At 36.9% G+C, this 17112-nt stretch overlaps 1 protein-coding gene across 2 annotated transcripts in view; it reads right to left on the bottom strand.

The window, feature by feature from the left end:
- Positions 1-478: 478 nt before the first annotated feature.
- Positions 479-17112, bottom strand: part of pepd.L (peptidase D L homeolog) — a 135134-nt gene continuing 118500 nt past the window's right edge. The window contains 3 exon segments of one of the 2 annotated variants that reach the window (NM_001095944.1): positions 479-927; positions 5240-5431; positions 11576-11760. In NM_001095944.1, coding sequence (NP_001089413.1) covers positions 775-927; positions 5240-5431; positions 11576-11760 — 530 coding nt within the window. In that variant the 3' untranslated portion in view covers positions 479-774. 2 annotated transcript variants of the gene reach the window in all.

Below are 17112 nucleotides of genomic sequence, written 5' to 3'. Positions count from 1 at the left end.
ATAGCAAGCGCTTTCATTTTGAGGTATTGATTTGATGTCACCATATTATACAGTAGACTGATATACTGATTTCTTAAATTGACAGCTAGCATCAAAGCAGCAATATAACGGTAAACAAATCCTTTTTAAACCTATTTGTCAAGGCTAGCATATTTTCCCGGATCCCAATACTCTGGAGTGTGCTCCATACTTTTATGTGTGTTGAAGAAATCTTTTAAAAAAGAAACGTACTGAGTTAACGCTATGCATGTATCAGTGAACTGCAGTCCACAGGATTGCACGTTTGAGCAGCAATAGCCTCTGTATGTCCTACTAAACAGCTACATCTACAGCTACATCCATATAATAAAAAATGTCCTTAGGTAGAAGAATAACATCTTTAAAAGAATACATGACCACTTTAATAATACTAACAACAGTGTGTTTACTGGTTTCATGTAGGAAGATATAACCACATGGAAAAAATTACAAGTTCTCATTACTGAAATGCATTTATTTGATATGAGATTTCAGTACATCAGAAAATTGCTAAGCATATATTATTGCCAACAAGACTGTGGACTGTTAAGCCAACATGTTGCATCCATTTTGGGAATGGCTGTGCTTCTCTTCTAAGGCTGCTGATGGTTCACTTGCTTTGAACCCAAAATGTATTACAACAATACTGGAATCACTGGGCTTTACTCAAATTTGCTTAATAGAAACAGACTGCAGAAGATTATGAAAGTGAATCAGTTGAAGGCACACTGGCTGTAAGGATTTCCCAGTGTGATCTCACAGCTGCTGGCTGAGCACCACCTTCTCGAAGGTTTTGTTATTGCCCTTAGCTTCTGCCATGAAAGATTCGATTTCCTCCACTGTGCGTGGGACACATGTGAGCAGCTCCATTCCATTGGCTGTCACTGCAATATCGTCTTCAATGCGCACCTAAAGAGCAGAAATACAGGTTAGCCAAAGTCTCTTTTTCTTTAAATGACCACATTTATTAAAGTCAGTTTATCTGGAAGCAAGCAACAATAAAACTCATGGGTGGACTTGCCAAAGATCATTATGGAATGATGAATTCGGTTTCATAAGGACTGCTGCAATTTATTATCCCAAGTATTAATCAAGATTATGTCACAATTTGAACAATTCCATTTGGGACGCACATTTGGATTCAAGCAATATAAATATTCATCAAATCTGGTGAAAATATTGAAAATTAAAAACTTTAGACCAATCGTTTTAGCGGGACTTGAGATAGCAAATTCCTGAAGGATCAGACAACATTTCCAGCAAAGATAACTAGAATTTACCCATTTGATATTTCATTAATCTCCCCCTCCTCCTTTTTTAATTAATGGGATATATGTTATCCAAAATGCTTGGGACCTGGGGTTTTCCAGATAATGGATCTGTAATTTGGATCTTCAGACCTTACGTCTACTAGAAAATCATGTAAACATTAAATAAACCCAATAGGCTGGTTTTGCTTCCAATAAGGAATAATTATATCTTAGTTTGGATCAAGTACAAGCTACTGTTTTATTATTACATGGGAAAAAGGAAATCATTTTTTAAAAACCTGGATTATTTTGATAAAATGGAGTCTATGGGAGATGGCCACTCTGTAATTCTGAGCTCTCTGGATAGCAGTTTCTGAATAATGGATGCCATACCTGTACTACAGAAAAATAAAAAGGAACACAAATATAGTCCTTTGGAGTGGCATGGTAAAAGAGTAAAAAAAGTGGAATAGTAGAACCTGGTTATTTGTTAGTGAGATTAATTCCCTTGTTCTTGGTACAGAAATATGTTACTACCTTAAGGGGATATAAGGTAGGACAAAAAAAAATTCAGAATCAAGCACATAAATTTTCATGCAAATTCTAAGATGATTTTCAGAGCCAAAACTTTTACTTTGATAGCATTCCTTTGCCAAAGAAACCTGTAATATCTTGCTTAGTAATATGCGCCTACCCTCAGGTATTAATTAACCGGCATGATTTTGTACAGCAATGCTAATTGTTAGCTAAAATATACACTTTCTGAAACCAAATATGTTCTGCCAAGTGTTTGTGGTATAAATACAGGCAGGATATTCATACACACTGTAACTTACAGCTGACTGGCTTAAAGAGCAAGCATACACGGAATGACATTCACACCAGCAGAAATAACCCCAATCCCAATGCAAGAAAAAGTTAAAAGTGGGATAGTAATACAATATATACTGGGCTGAGTGTGTGCCAGAATTCTAAAATGCATTAGCTTCGACATGATATACAGAGGGGCATTAGTAAAATTGGAGAGGTGGAAATAAAAATGTAGTTTCTATCCTTGGCCCATTACTCTATGGCAGGGATCCCCAACCTTTACAACCCGTGAGCAACATTCAGAAGTAAAAGGAGTTGGGGAGCAACACTAGCATGAAAAATGTTCCTGGAGTACCAAATAAGGGCTGCGATTGGCCATTTAGTAGCCCCTATGTGGATTGTCAACCTACATTGAGGCTCTGTTTGGCAGTGCACCTGGTTTTAATGCAATAAAACTCACCTCCAAGCCTGGAATTCAAAAATAAGCACCTGCTTTGAGGCCACTGGGAGCAACATCCAAGGGGTTGGAGAGCAACATGTTGCTCGCGAGCTACTGGTTGGGGATCACTGCTCTATGGTATGCATGGAAGTGGAATTTAAATTACAAATGTGGTCTTGAACACTTTATTACTTTAACTATAATGAAAGTGCTGTCTGAGAGTCCTGCTGCATTAACTGAATTCACTTTTATTTATTTATTCACAGTATTTTTGTTACAAGCTAAATATGTCTTTGCAGAAAGGAGGCTTTAATGAAGTTGGAAGGCCAATCTACCCAGAAAATGCTTAGGCTGGAATTCACCTATCTTATCACTGTAAGTTATTAACTTGCAATGGCAGCACTTTTCAGTTTGCATTCACATTCTTTAGTCAACTCTTAAGTTGCTTTAATATGTCTCCACCTTATGAATAATGAATAAAAATGTATAGTATTTTTACTTGCTCTGCTTAGGCTTCAATAAAAAGAACACACTCACTTTTTATTCTGTAACTAAAATGTAAACGTACAAACAAAAAAAAAGATATGTTCTGCGAAATCATAGTAGCACCATTATATAACTTACTGTAATTATATTTCATATACAGTATACACACACATAAAACGTTTTTGCACTCTCAGATCTTAAAATTTGCAAAGAAAGTGTATTGCTGCTTACTGTTATCCAATTTTTTATCTGTAAAGAGATCTTTGTGCCCTGAAAAATGTTATATCAATAAAGATTTCACTCTAAGACCAGAGCACAGTCATTTCTGTAAATAAAATACACAAAAGCAGTGAATATCCACTAAATTATATCCTTATAAATGGTGCTTAGTGATGTCATCAGTTATAATTGGTGCTTACTCATGTAATTTCTGTCACATGACTCATTTCAACTTGTGTATTATAATAAATAAAGTTGCAAAATATGAGGATATTAGAAGTCACTTCGGTGACTTCTAATTATCCTTATATTTTACAATTTGGGTGTACCGTATTCGCTATATATATTGTTTTTCATGAATCAGTTGTATATTCTCTATTTCATTTGCTTCTGCTTTACCGTGTGAATTATGGATATTTTTTATGAAGATTCATAGAAAGACATGTGACAGATAATGTAAAATAGATATCCATAGCTCCATTTGAATTGTTTTTTCATTCTGCAATAATAACAGAAATATAAAGACTGCACAAGGTTTTAGAAATGCCATATTTTATATACTGAACTTACAGCACCAGCTCAATGATCAAGGCAAACAAAGGTGTGCACAGGAGCTCACCATCTTGGATTTTGTTAGGTGTGTCAGTGACACTGCACATGCCCTATGTATTCTGGGCAACTGTTTTTGAGCTAAGCTTAGGGACCGTAACAAATCATTAAGCAGAGACAGGGCTACAGTGATCAATATTATGACATCAAACTACCAGGCCATCTTCAAAGTCAAAGGGGCAAATTTACTAAAAGGCAAATTTTTGCCTCGGAAAGGCTCTGCCACACTTCACGCAACTTCGTTAACATTAATTAGCAGCGAATATACTTATTTATCAAAATGCATAGTTTCTTTTCGGCAGCCAAACACTGGCAACGTTTGTCAGTGAAAATTCATCAGCATGGACAATTCTAAGCAAATTTTCACTAGCGTTACTTTCTTCCTAGCCAAAGTTCGTTAACATACTTGCGCTTATATGGTGGGTACATACATATATATATATATATATATATAGGTGAAAAAGGATCCGCACTCTCATTTTCAAAGTATAACAACTTTTATTTATCGCATTACAATCCGACGTTTCGGTCCCTCCTGGGGACCTTTCTCAAGGATATTGATCAAGCACCTCCAATCAACTACTGTCAGAGGTGCGGGCACTCCAAGAAATAATTATATATATATATACTGTATATATATATATATACACATATGTCTTTATTAGTGATTATTAAAAATTTAAATAGGAATGAAAAGAGATCCTCTATTGTCCTCAACATGAACACACCATAAAACAAATGTGGAATGAGCTTCAAATAGTTAAAAAGAATTACCAAAAAAATATTAATTAGTTATAATATTTAAACCAAAGCCCATATTAAAATATGGGCATACAGTATCTGATGTCACTGACATAAGATTGAGGAGGATGTAGCTCAATTTGTCAGGTATAACCTGGCGATGCAGACTGTGGCGAAAAGGGTAAAGTACTGTAAAGTTCGCACTTGATGAATTTGTACATTTGCCTGAGCGAAAATTCGCCTGGCAAAACTTTGTTAGCGCTGAGCTCTTTCGTAGCGAATAGTCCTCTATACCTGTTGGTAAATTGCCGACGTCCCTGTCAATTGCAGTTTTGGTGAATTTTTCTAGCGACGGCCACTTCGCCCTTAAGTAAATCTGCCCCATAGACTGTGGTTGTCTTAGGCTGCTACAGCAGAACCCTCAAGACATAATATACAGCATATATTATACTTCTTTGTTAGGTTTTAGCTTTTCATTAATAAAAAAAAAAAAAAAAATATATATATATATATATATATATACATATATATATCCCCCCCGTGTAGGATTCTTGATGACAATTAACCATGCAAAGTTGAACCTGCAGGTGGTCTGCAACATGAGTTTGGTGTATTTGAATAATTTCACTTTTTTTTGTATGTGCAGCATTGAAACAGATTCACTGACCCCACCACATCCTCGAAAGCGTTGAAGGACGGTATTGTTAATGAAGCAGGACTGAGCAGGGTTGGCCAGTGCTTGGTCTAGTACATGGTCAATAAAATAAATTCCTGGTTCTATGGTGAGGACCATTCTTTCTTGGAGGGTACGGGCTGTGCGAAGGCTTTTTAGACCAGGCAGGTCAATGCGGTTAATACCCTAGGAATAAAAAACAAAACAAACAGACGCATTATAATATTATAATAATTTTTATATCTGCCCTGCACCTTTGTGAAAATGATTCTACATTGCCTAAACAAATGTAAATTGTAAAATGTAAATTGTCTTTTATTAGGTACTGACAGAACAGTGTAGAAAATGCTGTTCTGCAGTGATTCTGTTAGTATATATCCAAAACAAATGTATTCCATCACTACTTAAACAAAAAGTTGCCAAGAGCCAGCTCTGCTTAGACTCAGCATGGCCCACATTTACTGTAGTTCTATTTAAATAACTAGGCTCATTTATAAAGCAGCTAAAAGGTGGATCTACCAGCAAAAACAGAATAACAATTTTGAATGGTGATAGTATTGTGGGTGTAACTATGATCATTAAATGCAAAAGGTAATAAAATAAAAATCCCCCAGTGGAAGCCCCTCTTCCTTTGGGCTCTAAAAACAATGGAGAGAAACCCAGTATACTATATAGTGTTTCTTTTTTAAAGCAGAAGCTGAGTTAATGAAGCTTCTTCTGAGAGTTTTTTTAGTGAGAACAAGGGAAAGACCCCCAAATGGATAAACACAACAGCAATTCTGAAATATTTCCCACTTCCCACTACTTCCTTCATAAAGTTAGTGAGGATAGAGGATTGCCCTACTCAGAAAGAAAGGGAAAGTTGTGCTCACCACTAAATAATTTTAGTGGTTTAAAATAATTTAGTGGTGAGCACAACAACCATTTTTTATATAGTCCATAGAACAGCAGTGGCCAGCTCTTAATCGCTCACCATTCACAACTATGGTCAGGTGATCCCAGTGGTGGCCAATAAAACTGCAACCAATTGGGAGTTTTTTGGAAGGCAAGTTGCAGGTAAACTCCGGTAGGTAAAAGTCCATGTGTAAAATGTATAATGAAGCAGTAGTTGTTATTTATTCTTATTGGAGTAAATTGTTTTTCTCTTTGCGACTTTAATTACATCCCCCCCCCAACATGCCTTATAGTCCTTAATTTATTAATAATGGGTGAGTGCCTTTTGCCTATGCCCAAGGAACATTCACTGTGACTTGGATTTTAGGTTTCTTTATGGTACAGATGTAAATCTAAAGACCCAAATGCAGTTTTGTTTTTCCATTAGGGAGTTTTCTATTTGAAGGCTTTATTGTCTGTTGGACATTTGTACTGACTTAAGAAGCCATATTTCAAGCAAGACTCAAATGATGCCCCTGGCAGGGGTGTTTCATCTGCAATTCTGATTTTGTATCATCTGTTTTGTAACAAAATTAATTATAGTTATCCAACCATTTGATCTTGACAACTTCTAAAACCCTAAGCCATAATGTGTTTTTTTTTCCTACAGACACAATTTTGCTTATAAATACGTTGACGGATTATGCTGGAATTTCTAAGAGTATTTAAATTGTAGTTTCAATCTGCTATTCATAAATGTTGACTTACATTTTATCTTTTGTGCTCAGTTGAAAATAATTTTAAACTAGAAGCTCAGCCAAAGAGTCATGATAAATTTAAGATAAAATAACATTCATATTTTTTTTTTTCGAGACAAAGAAACAAAAATGTAAGCCCGGGACACCAAATACAATTTAATAAGCAATGAAATATACTTTGGCCACAAAAAGGAAAAGGGAGTGTGAACAAAATGCATTAATAATTGTTGAAAAAAAGGCTTGAGCAGCTTCCAGACAGAACAAGAGTAAATTAACACCAGATAACTACTAGCAGTATCTCATTCATGTGCACATATAAAACATTTATTTGCCTTCCTTGTTTCTGGCAAAACCCTTATTTTACATACTAAACATTTATGATAACTATTAAAGCGCTTAAACTGTTATTGCAACAGAGTTCTCCTGATCTAAAAGGCTTAAGAGCATAGTGAAAATATTAAAATGTAAGAAAAATGGTGGTTTAAACAGCCCTATACTCTCACCCTTAAATTTCTAAGTTACTACCTGAGTTTATTCCCTAACTAATGTGTGTTCTGAGATGAGAAATATGTTAAAGTTACCATGGCAAATAATTGCTAGGTATAAGAAAATTGCTTGGTGTAAATTAGATTTTTTTTTAAGAACCAGAAATTAAAAAAAAAATCTAATTGCTTTACACAAATCAAATCACTTGCCCTTAATAAACCAAATCAAATGCAAAAGTATTGTGGCTGACTAGATCTGAAGAATTGTTCAGGGATTGTGTTTGGATTGTGCAACATAAACATATATTCTGATAGTCCTGAATTCCATAAACCATTGCACCAATCAACAATAAGCTTTTACTGATATAGTGCATTACGCATAATGAGAATAAACAGCTGATTGGTTGAAGTTGCCTGGACTAAGATTCCTCCATATTACCGCATAATCCTATTAGGTCATTAAGACCAGTGTGTGGGAAGGGATTCATTGTGCCTATAAAATATGTTTTCACAGTGCCACATAATATAATAAATGGTAAGATAAAATAATGCTAGCAGCTATAGAAGGTATCTATGATATCAACTTTTATAGTCCAAAAGAAACAAAACATTTTAGGCCTCACAATGAAGTTCTGCAAAACGCATCTTAATCTGTAGAACCCCCAGATTTAGGTTCAAATTTGTTATTCTTAAACCATTTATTTATAATTGTTTTGACATTTTTCTAAGACAGTAAAGGTGGGCCTCTGACTGATATGTATATGGTATATGTATGTGTGAAATTTACATGTATGTGTGTTTGTTATGCATAAATCAAAAGTGATTTTTACACACAATTTACATAAATTTCAGAGTAATTTCCAAAAATGTACAAATCAATAACCTCAACTCAGTTTTTTGTCAGACACCCTGATTAGTGAATCACTCCTATCAGCTGGTTTCATCAGTTCATCCACTGGATGAAACGTCGCCTTGCATTGCCAGGACTTAAAAACTAGTTGGCTGTTGTACCAGTACATCTGAAGATTTCCATTGTATGCCAGCATCAGAACAACCCTGCAATACAAAGCTGAGAATACTGTTGGACAGAGACGGACAGTTTGGCGTCCCTCCTACTTTTTTGCAGGGTAACTTTTTCCTTAGCTTTCATAACAACAAGCCAACTTTAGGTCCTACAAGTTCAGGAAGAATTAAACTTAAGCCTTCTAACAAAATTTTTTTTAAAAATCCCTTTTTGTGAAAGCAGTTTCATTCCATAATGTATATACTCTTCAACAGCTAAGGGAAACATTTTAGTCATTCTCATTTACTAATCTTTGCAGTTTGCCAACAATCATCTTAATTAGCTACAGAGTGTTTAAAATGTAGGTCCACAAAACAGTTCTGTGTAAGAAAAGGGATTACGATCTCAGCCTGGCAATTATAGGCCAGTAAGCTTGACATCTGTGGTGGGCAAATTATTTGAAGGCTTGTTAAGGGATCACATTCAAAATTTTGTCCTAATGAATGGCATTATGAGCAACAATCAGCATGGCTTTATGAAGGATAGGTCATGTCAGACGAATTTGATTGCATTTTATGATGTGGTAAGTAAGATTCTGGATAGTGGGGGGGCAGTAGATGTGATCTATTTGGATTTTGCCAAAGCGTTTGATACTGTGCCCCACAAACGACTGCTTTCTAAACTAAGGTCTGTTGGGCTTAATGAAGTCGTTTGCACGTGGATAGGAAACTGGCTACAGGATCGGGTACAGAGGGTGGTTGTTAATGGGACATTCTCTACTTGGAGTAAGGTTCTTAGTGGGGTCCCCCAGGGCTCAGTATTGGGTCCACTTTTATTTAACTTGTTAAATTAATGACTTAGGGGAGGGTGTTGTAAGTAATGTATCAGTGTTTGCAGATGACACAAAATTATCCAGCCCAATTAATTCCATCCAGGATGTGGCATCCTTGCAACAGGATCTTGACAAACTGGCAATCTGGGCAGCTAAGTGGCAAATGAGATTCAATGTTGATAAATGTAAAGTCCTGCACCTGGGATGTAAAAATATCCAAGCCACTTATACCCTTAATGGGACTGCACTAGGCAAATCCATTATGGAAAAGGACCTTGGAGTCCTTGTAGATGATAAACTTGGCTGTAGCAAGCAATGCCAGTCAGCAGCATCAAGGGCAAATAAGGTCTTGAGCTGTATTAAAAGGGGCATAGAGTCACGGGAGGAGGGGGTCATTCTTCCACTGTATAGAGCACTTGTAAGGCCCCATCTAGAATATGCCGTACAGTTTTGGTCTCCAGCACTCAAACAGGACATTATTGTATTAGAGAGGGTACAGAGAAGGGCAACTAAGCTGGTAAAAGGTATTGAAAATCTTAGCTATGAGGAAAGACTGGCCAAATTGGGGATGTTCACGCTGGAGAAGAGGCGCTTAAGGGGTGATATGATGACTATGTATAAATATATAAGGGGATCATATAACAATCTCTCTAATGCTTTATTTACCAGTAGGTCTTTCCAGCTGACACGAGGTCACCCATTCCGATTAGAAGAAAAGAGGTTCCGCCTAAATATTCGGAAGGGGTTTTTTACAGTGAGAGCTGTGAAGATGTGGAATTCTCTCCCTGAATCAGTTGTACAGGCTGATACATTAGATAGCTTTAAGAAGGGGTTGGATGGCTTTTTAGCAAGTGAGGGAATACAGGGTTATGGGAAATAGCTCATAGTCCAAGTTGATCCAGGGACTAGTCCGATTGCCATTTTGGAGTCAGGAAGGAATTTTTCCCCCTCTAAGGCAAATTGGAGAGGCTTCAGATGGGTTTTTTGCCTTCCTCTGGATCAACTGGCAGATAGGTAGTTAATAAACAAAAAAACAAAAAAAAAGGTTGAACTCGATGGACATGTGTCTTTTTTCAACCTTACTTACTATGTTACTATGTTACTATGTTACTATGACAATATGAATATCTGGTGGGAGGGGCGTGGGCCCAAACTAATACAATATTACTGTGTAATAAAGTGTTCTGGTCTATCACTTCTAAATGTTTGTAACAATGATTTTTAAAGGACCATATAATTATACATATAAATCTTGAGCGGATAGTTGGCCGTGGCAAAGCCCTATTGCAAGCTGAAATTCAAACTCCGTAATAAAGCGGTTATATGTATAGGAGATATGTGCATAGCTTAGGGGGTCATTTATCAACGGTCACAACTTGAATAGTTTCTAATTTATGAAAAAACTTGAATTAGTGAATTTGGGGTAAAAAAATTGAATGAATCGAGTTTTTGGCAAAAATAAACTCTAATCGCTCGAATTAATCAAAGTTTTTGAGTGAAACCCACCGAAAAACCCCGTACATCATGAAGGCTACAGATATCTTCAAATGGGTCAAGGGACCTGTGCCATTGACTTCTACATGACCTTGACAGGTTTGTTTTTGAATATTTTTGGATTCGAGCTATTTCCAGCTTTGGAGCATAAAATATCTTGAAAATTCGAGTTTATTTTAACCCAAAAATTTTAGTTTTGACTGATAAATACACCTGAAAATTCAAGTTTTTTGGGTGAAATACAACGTGACTTTTAATAAATAACCCCTTTACAGTCAAATGAATAATGTGTATTTTATATGCTACATATGCAGTAGTTAATGTTCATATATTGCATATGGCGATATGGTGCATTCAACAAAGAGTTGCTATAATTCCCATTTAAGTCCTTGTATTGGCAATACTGAGACTAAAAGTGGAAAAACCAATACATTTATATAGAACATGTCTGGCCAGTAATAGCAAATAAAATATTAAACAACTACTAAAACAATGTTAACTTGTATCTAAAAATGCCTACATTTATCTGAGTGAGGTTCTGGAGGTTCTGGAAAGGGCAAGCATTCAATAAAGGAAATTAACATTCATTTACATTGTGGGTTAAATTTCCAGTAATGATCAAAATTCCTTTTTTTTTCAAAATAGAACTTCCATATACATTGCATACTGACGATAACCACAAGGTAAATCATACTGACAAGGAATAATAGGTCTGTACCTTCAATAAAAGTATTTTTATGATACAAAAGCAAACCTGCTGTCTACAGAGAGCCAATGACATTCAGCTGGCAAGGCAGATACTAATGGCGTGCTTAGGGATTGTTTTGCATACATATGGATTCACTGAAATCATGATTCAACACTCCAATATAAAAGAGCACAAACCTCTGGATAACCTCCGACATCATGAACATCAATTCCTAGAAAATGTCCAAGACCGTGTGGCATGAAAACTGCACCCATGTGGGTCTTTATCATGTCGTCAACATCGCCTTTCAGAATGCCAATTTTGGTCAGCTCCTCCAGATGGACTCTGTCAGCAAGGCGATGCATATCCGGCCAAGCAACACCTTGGAAAAGACACAAGCAAACAACGATTGATGCAGAGTAAAAACTACTTTTAAGATTTTTTTTGTCAAATTTCTGGCTTGAAAATGTGCATTGCAGAGTTTTCAGATTACCAGCGTCAGGTTATTTTAGGAAGTAAGTCAATTGGAAACCGGCACAATGAGCCTGTTAAAAACGGGGTTAACCCTGCATGTTTATTGGTACAAGTGATGTAACGTTTCAGGCAAACCTCTTTGTCAGAAGAGCTTTGGAGAAGCCGCACACCACACAGACCCAAAAATTCTTATCCTGGTGCCCAGCGATAGAGGAATCAGCCACCTCACAACAAGGGTAAGAAGAATTTCACTGGCACACAGGAATTGCGATAGCAGGGCACGCTTGACAAAGGGGCGTGTCCCTGAAACGTTGCTCAATCACATAATAAAATTGCAAGGGCTTGCCCTGCAATCGCAAATCGCAATTCCTGTGTGCCAGTGCAAAATGTTTTTTGCATAAGGTTTACATACAACTGGTGATTGTCCTGAACTTCCAATTATTGGTGTCCATGGAGTCCATATTTAGCTCTGAGTGCAAACATATAGACTCCATGGATTTTTTGCAAATGTATTTATCATGGTGGGGTTCTGCCTTCATTTAGGATCTATTGACATGTTTTTCCTGTGTTAGGTTTCCATCAGGTGCTCCATCCACAGTACTATAGGATGGCTAAATTTTGTTCCAATGTATCTGGCCTTTATCTACCCATGTGAAAAATTAGACTGTAAGCTCCATGTGTGAATGGACTGATTTGCTACTAAGCAATATGTGGGCATATAAAAGGCATTTAGCTTATAATAATAATACAGCTTTAGACTAAATCTGTAAATGAATGAGGTTTCTATATTTCAACAGCAATAGCAATCAGTAAGGAATCCAAGTAGCACAACAAGAGCTTAGTGTTTTACCTAAATATATACCAGAAAAGGTTGCCCCACTGGACTGCAAGTTATCAACACTATGATGATATATGATATAATTCACTAATGTACCCCCCCCGCCACGTATGTATTACATTACAGCAGACTTTATAGAACCTTAAAAGTACACAAATTACACAAAGTATTACTGGCTTTAGTTCCACCACCTCAGACTGCATTAAATCCTGTGTGCCTGGCATATAGTTTTTCCAATTAACTGGAGTTAAAAATGGAAACAGTTTATATATTATAGAAACACTATAGGCCACATTTCTAGCCTGGCATTGAATCTAACGCAGTAAAGTATATCAATGACCATAATAAGGCTAATGGTCTGTAAGTAGTAGAAAAATTAAACATTCTACCACAAATAGTAGAGGAATCTAGGCATGAATCGGAAGCCTTCACTGATTAGTAATTCAATGCAAACATTTCAATGTAGAAACCGAGCTCAGCAAAATCAAACACATCTAATTGAAGTGATTAGTGTTTTAATGACCAGGACTGCTATTGAGTCAATCAATTGTATACAGAAGCAGTCAACAGAAATGCACAGAAAGGCTGAGAAAGAGAAAGGTAGGAAAAAATATACTTATACTTCCGTTAGACATAGAATAGGGTAGGAAAAAGCCTTGCTATTTCTTCTGAATTTCAATATAACGTTTTTTGAATAACTATAATTCAGGCACCACAGATATGATCTTCATTTAACATTCAGGCACTTTTAATTCTGATTGTACTGTATATAGTAATTTAATATGTGCAGCAATGTTTATATGTTACCTATACATACCTATAGGGAATGGACTGTTTGAGATAATTGAGTCGAAATGCATGTAGAATAAGATACTGGATGCTCCCAGGTGGTAGTACATTTACTAATGGGCACTGTTGACGTGTTTAAACACAGAGGCATTTGTAAACCTATGTGTATAATTAATACAGAAAAAAAACAATGCCCCATAAGGGCACAAATGGCAGGAGCTTCCATGAACCAAATCAAGGCTCTAATCCCTTTGTATGAGAGAAGCCATTTGTTTCCACAATCCAACAGGTTTCCATGGTTGATTCTGGTCAACCACCTTTCAAATATCTGGAAGGCATGTCGATGGCTTCTGAGTGTGGACTCAATCAACATATGTCAGCTAAGTACCAAATATATTGTATGTTTGTGTGAACTCTTGCTCAAGAGGAGCTGTTTGGAGCACATAACTGTTTTTTAATGGTGTTTTATTTTAAAGTCAGGTTATTTTTTGACGGCTTTGGTCTACTTATAATATGTGCGTTAAGATATAACTGTGGTTTTGAATTACTCTATCTCTAATAATTGGCCAATGGTGGATGTATACATCTAATAACGCAGTATTTAAAAAAAAAAAAAAAGGGTTGCATCTGCACTACTAGGGTTCACGGTCAGTCGATATTTACACATGTACTAATATTTACATATCTGATATATGATATGCTGAGGGGTTCCTCATTGCTCTGGCTTTATGGATTAGGGCAGGGATTCCCAACCTTTTGAACCCGTGAGCAACATTCGGAAGTAAAAGGAGTTGGGGAGCAACACATGCATGGAAAATGTTCTTGGGGTGCCAAATAAGGGCTGTGATTGGGTATTTGGTAGCCCCTATGTGGATTGTAAACCTACATTGAGGCTCTGTCAGTACACCTGGTTTTTATATAACCAAAACTTGCCTTCAAGCCTGGAATTCAAAAATAAGCTCCTGCTTTGAGGCCAATGGGAGCAACATCCAAGATCACTGGATTAGGGTATCACTTTAACTACATGTGGTTTTCAATAAAATTGTAATAGGGTTTCACATTCCAGCACAAGCTGGAATGTTGGAAAAAGTGTAGACATCTCACACAGGTGTTCTTTCACTCAAGCCTTTTTAGTGGCCAGGATGTTTTACTCAAGCTGCCATGTCTAGCCTGGCCAGCCTTATCTATGGCCAGTATGGTAAGGTGACCTACATGAAATGTAGCTGGTTAGTGAAGGGCTTCTCTGCACATCAGTCAGCCGCCCCTCCTGCACTGTGTGGTTATACTGAGGTATTTAACCATTTCCTACTGGCCTATAATGAGGCAAAATGCCCTCTACTATAGAAATTAAATAATTCCAAGGAAGGGGTGACAGCTAGCAAGGAAACAATATAAAATCTAGATTGTTTAGGAGGTTTTAAAAACTGACTGTACCTTTGTGTAAAGACAATTGTTAATATTGGCAAATGTTTAAAATACTGACATTATAAAAATTTAACATTTATGCTCCCCTTTTATATCTATATCTATAACAGCAGGGCAGTTACTGTAGTTAGAATGGAGTGGCCTTGGACTTTGGGACATATGCGCCCAGAAAAATCTGCTGATTGTGTGTCTGCTTATTCTTAAATTTGTGCCAAATGATATAATGTGTAATACAGGTCACTGAACCAGTGACCGAGTCATTCAGTGAGGGCCACCGCGTAGTACACTTATAGTTCTGATTGGTCACCAGCCAGTAATTATTGGCAGAGACAAGGAAGAACGAAAAACCACCTTTCTCAATAATATACACAAGGGAAGTTATAAAATTAGAAACCAGGGGATTAACAGCGAGACATCATTAATCAGCAACAGTCCACTGACATTTGAGTTTGCACTTAAGCCTAATTTCAAATCAGTAAAAAAAAATATATATATATATATATATATATATATATATATATATATATATATGCTAAAATTATTCTAATAATGTGTTACCTTTATCTAATAGAAAACTTCCTTCAGGGCCTAAAAATTGTCTAGCAATGGCCATTCAGCATTTTAATATATACATTTCCAGAAAGTTGAAGGTTATAATAATATCTAAAGGAATATTAATACGAGCAAGGCACACAATGATATCTAGCATTACAGGTCAGTCTGAATGTATCAAAAATAAGGTGTGGCAATCCCAGATACTTATGCAAGTGAATTATTAAAGGATTTGGTGGCGTGCTATGTGTGGCTTCTTAAAAGTAAAGGTTTAGGAAAACATGATCAAACATCAACTGAACTTTAATTTGCATTTTAAACCAACTGTCATCCTGATCTGTGTGTTTGTACAGTATATATGATACAATTTAATCTTAAACCGATTTGATTATGCTCGTGTTTATGATTAATTCTTCCACATTTTGTAGATTTTCCTGCTATTAGATAATACTGTATTTTTCACAAGAGGTCTTATTGTTTTGTTAACATTAACAGCACTCATTAATTTGAAATAATTAGTAAAATGACTGCCCCTGGTTTTTCTAACCTTAAGCCCAACTTGTTGCATTAGATATGCCATTTATCTTGCTTCATTATATCCAGGTTTAATGGCTGGGGACCTACATACAATAGGTACACGTTGAGTTTCCGCAGTTTTCGCTGGATTCTTTGGGAAGACTTTTTATTTGTTCTTCAGTTCACTTGCTAGATATTTCTTGTCACAATGCATTTCTGTGCATTTTATTATTAATCTGTATACTCCTTCCTTTAACCCTGCTACTTGAATTCCCCTTTATTTTGTGCCAATTTTTTGTATGTAGGGCTGCAAGTTAAAAGTGAACACCTATAAAGTTAAAATGCTGGATGCTAATCAGGTTTTGCAAGGCATGTTCAAACAATACTAGTTACTTGATTAAATATCAACTTTTATAAAAAAAAGTAGCTTTGGTTTCTAGCATAGTACATCTTTGAGCTATGGGGGGGGGGGAAGAAATGCAAGAGTGTGTCCTATAGGGCTTGTTAAATCAGCAGTGGTCTGCGCCTTTTCACAGGCTGGCACCTCCCTTGGGAAAAGCGTCTCCTGCAGTGATGTGTGGGTTAGCCCAAAACCCGTGGGACCCACTGGTTTACCCCCTGGTTGGGAGGCTTCAGGCCGACATCCCTTGGACGGATTCAGGCAGAATGTTTTTTTCCACCTTGAACATCCTGTATTTATTAGTGTGCACCTGCTCTGTCCCACCCCCTTCATGACACCGGAGATGGACGGGTCTATAAATACAGGCGGCGCACTGTGTTGGGAGCGCGCAGGTTAGGGTCTAGTGTGGGTATGGTTGCCACCCAGCCGGTATTTTCCCGGCCTAGCCGGTAAAACACCTGGCAAGTCCGGGGCCGGTATTACAAATTTACAGGCAATGTAGCTGCCGGTAAATTTGTAATACCCTTAAAAAGACCCCCTCGGCCCGCCCCAATCCCCTGTAAATTTACCTTGTCCTTCGGTTCTTGTCCTGGCCGCGCCGTGGCCCTGCTCATTTGCGGCACAACACCACCACCTTTGACTTCACACCACACGCCCTTTTTGTACCCGCCCCCACCAGCCGGAATTGTTTTATGCAAAAGGTGGCAACCCTAAGTGTGGGTCCACAATTAGTCAACCAG

The sequence above is a fragment of the Xenopus laevis genome, chromosome 4L (genome assembly GCF_017654675.1).
Source record: "Xenopus laevis strain J_2021 chromosome 4L, Xenopus_laevis_v10.1, whole genome shotgun sequence".
Lineage (NCBI taxonomy): Eukaryota > Metazoa > Chordata > Amphibia > Anura > Pipidae > Xenopus > Xenopus laevis.
Note: the sequence above shows the minus strand (reverse complement) of the source record. Positions and strands in the feature narration are given on the sequence as shown.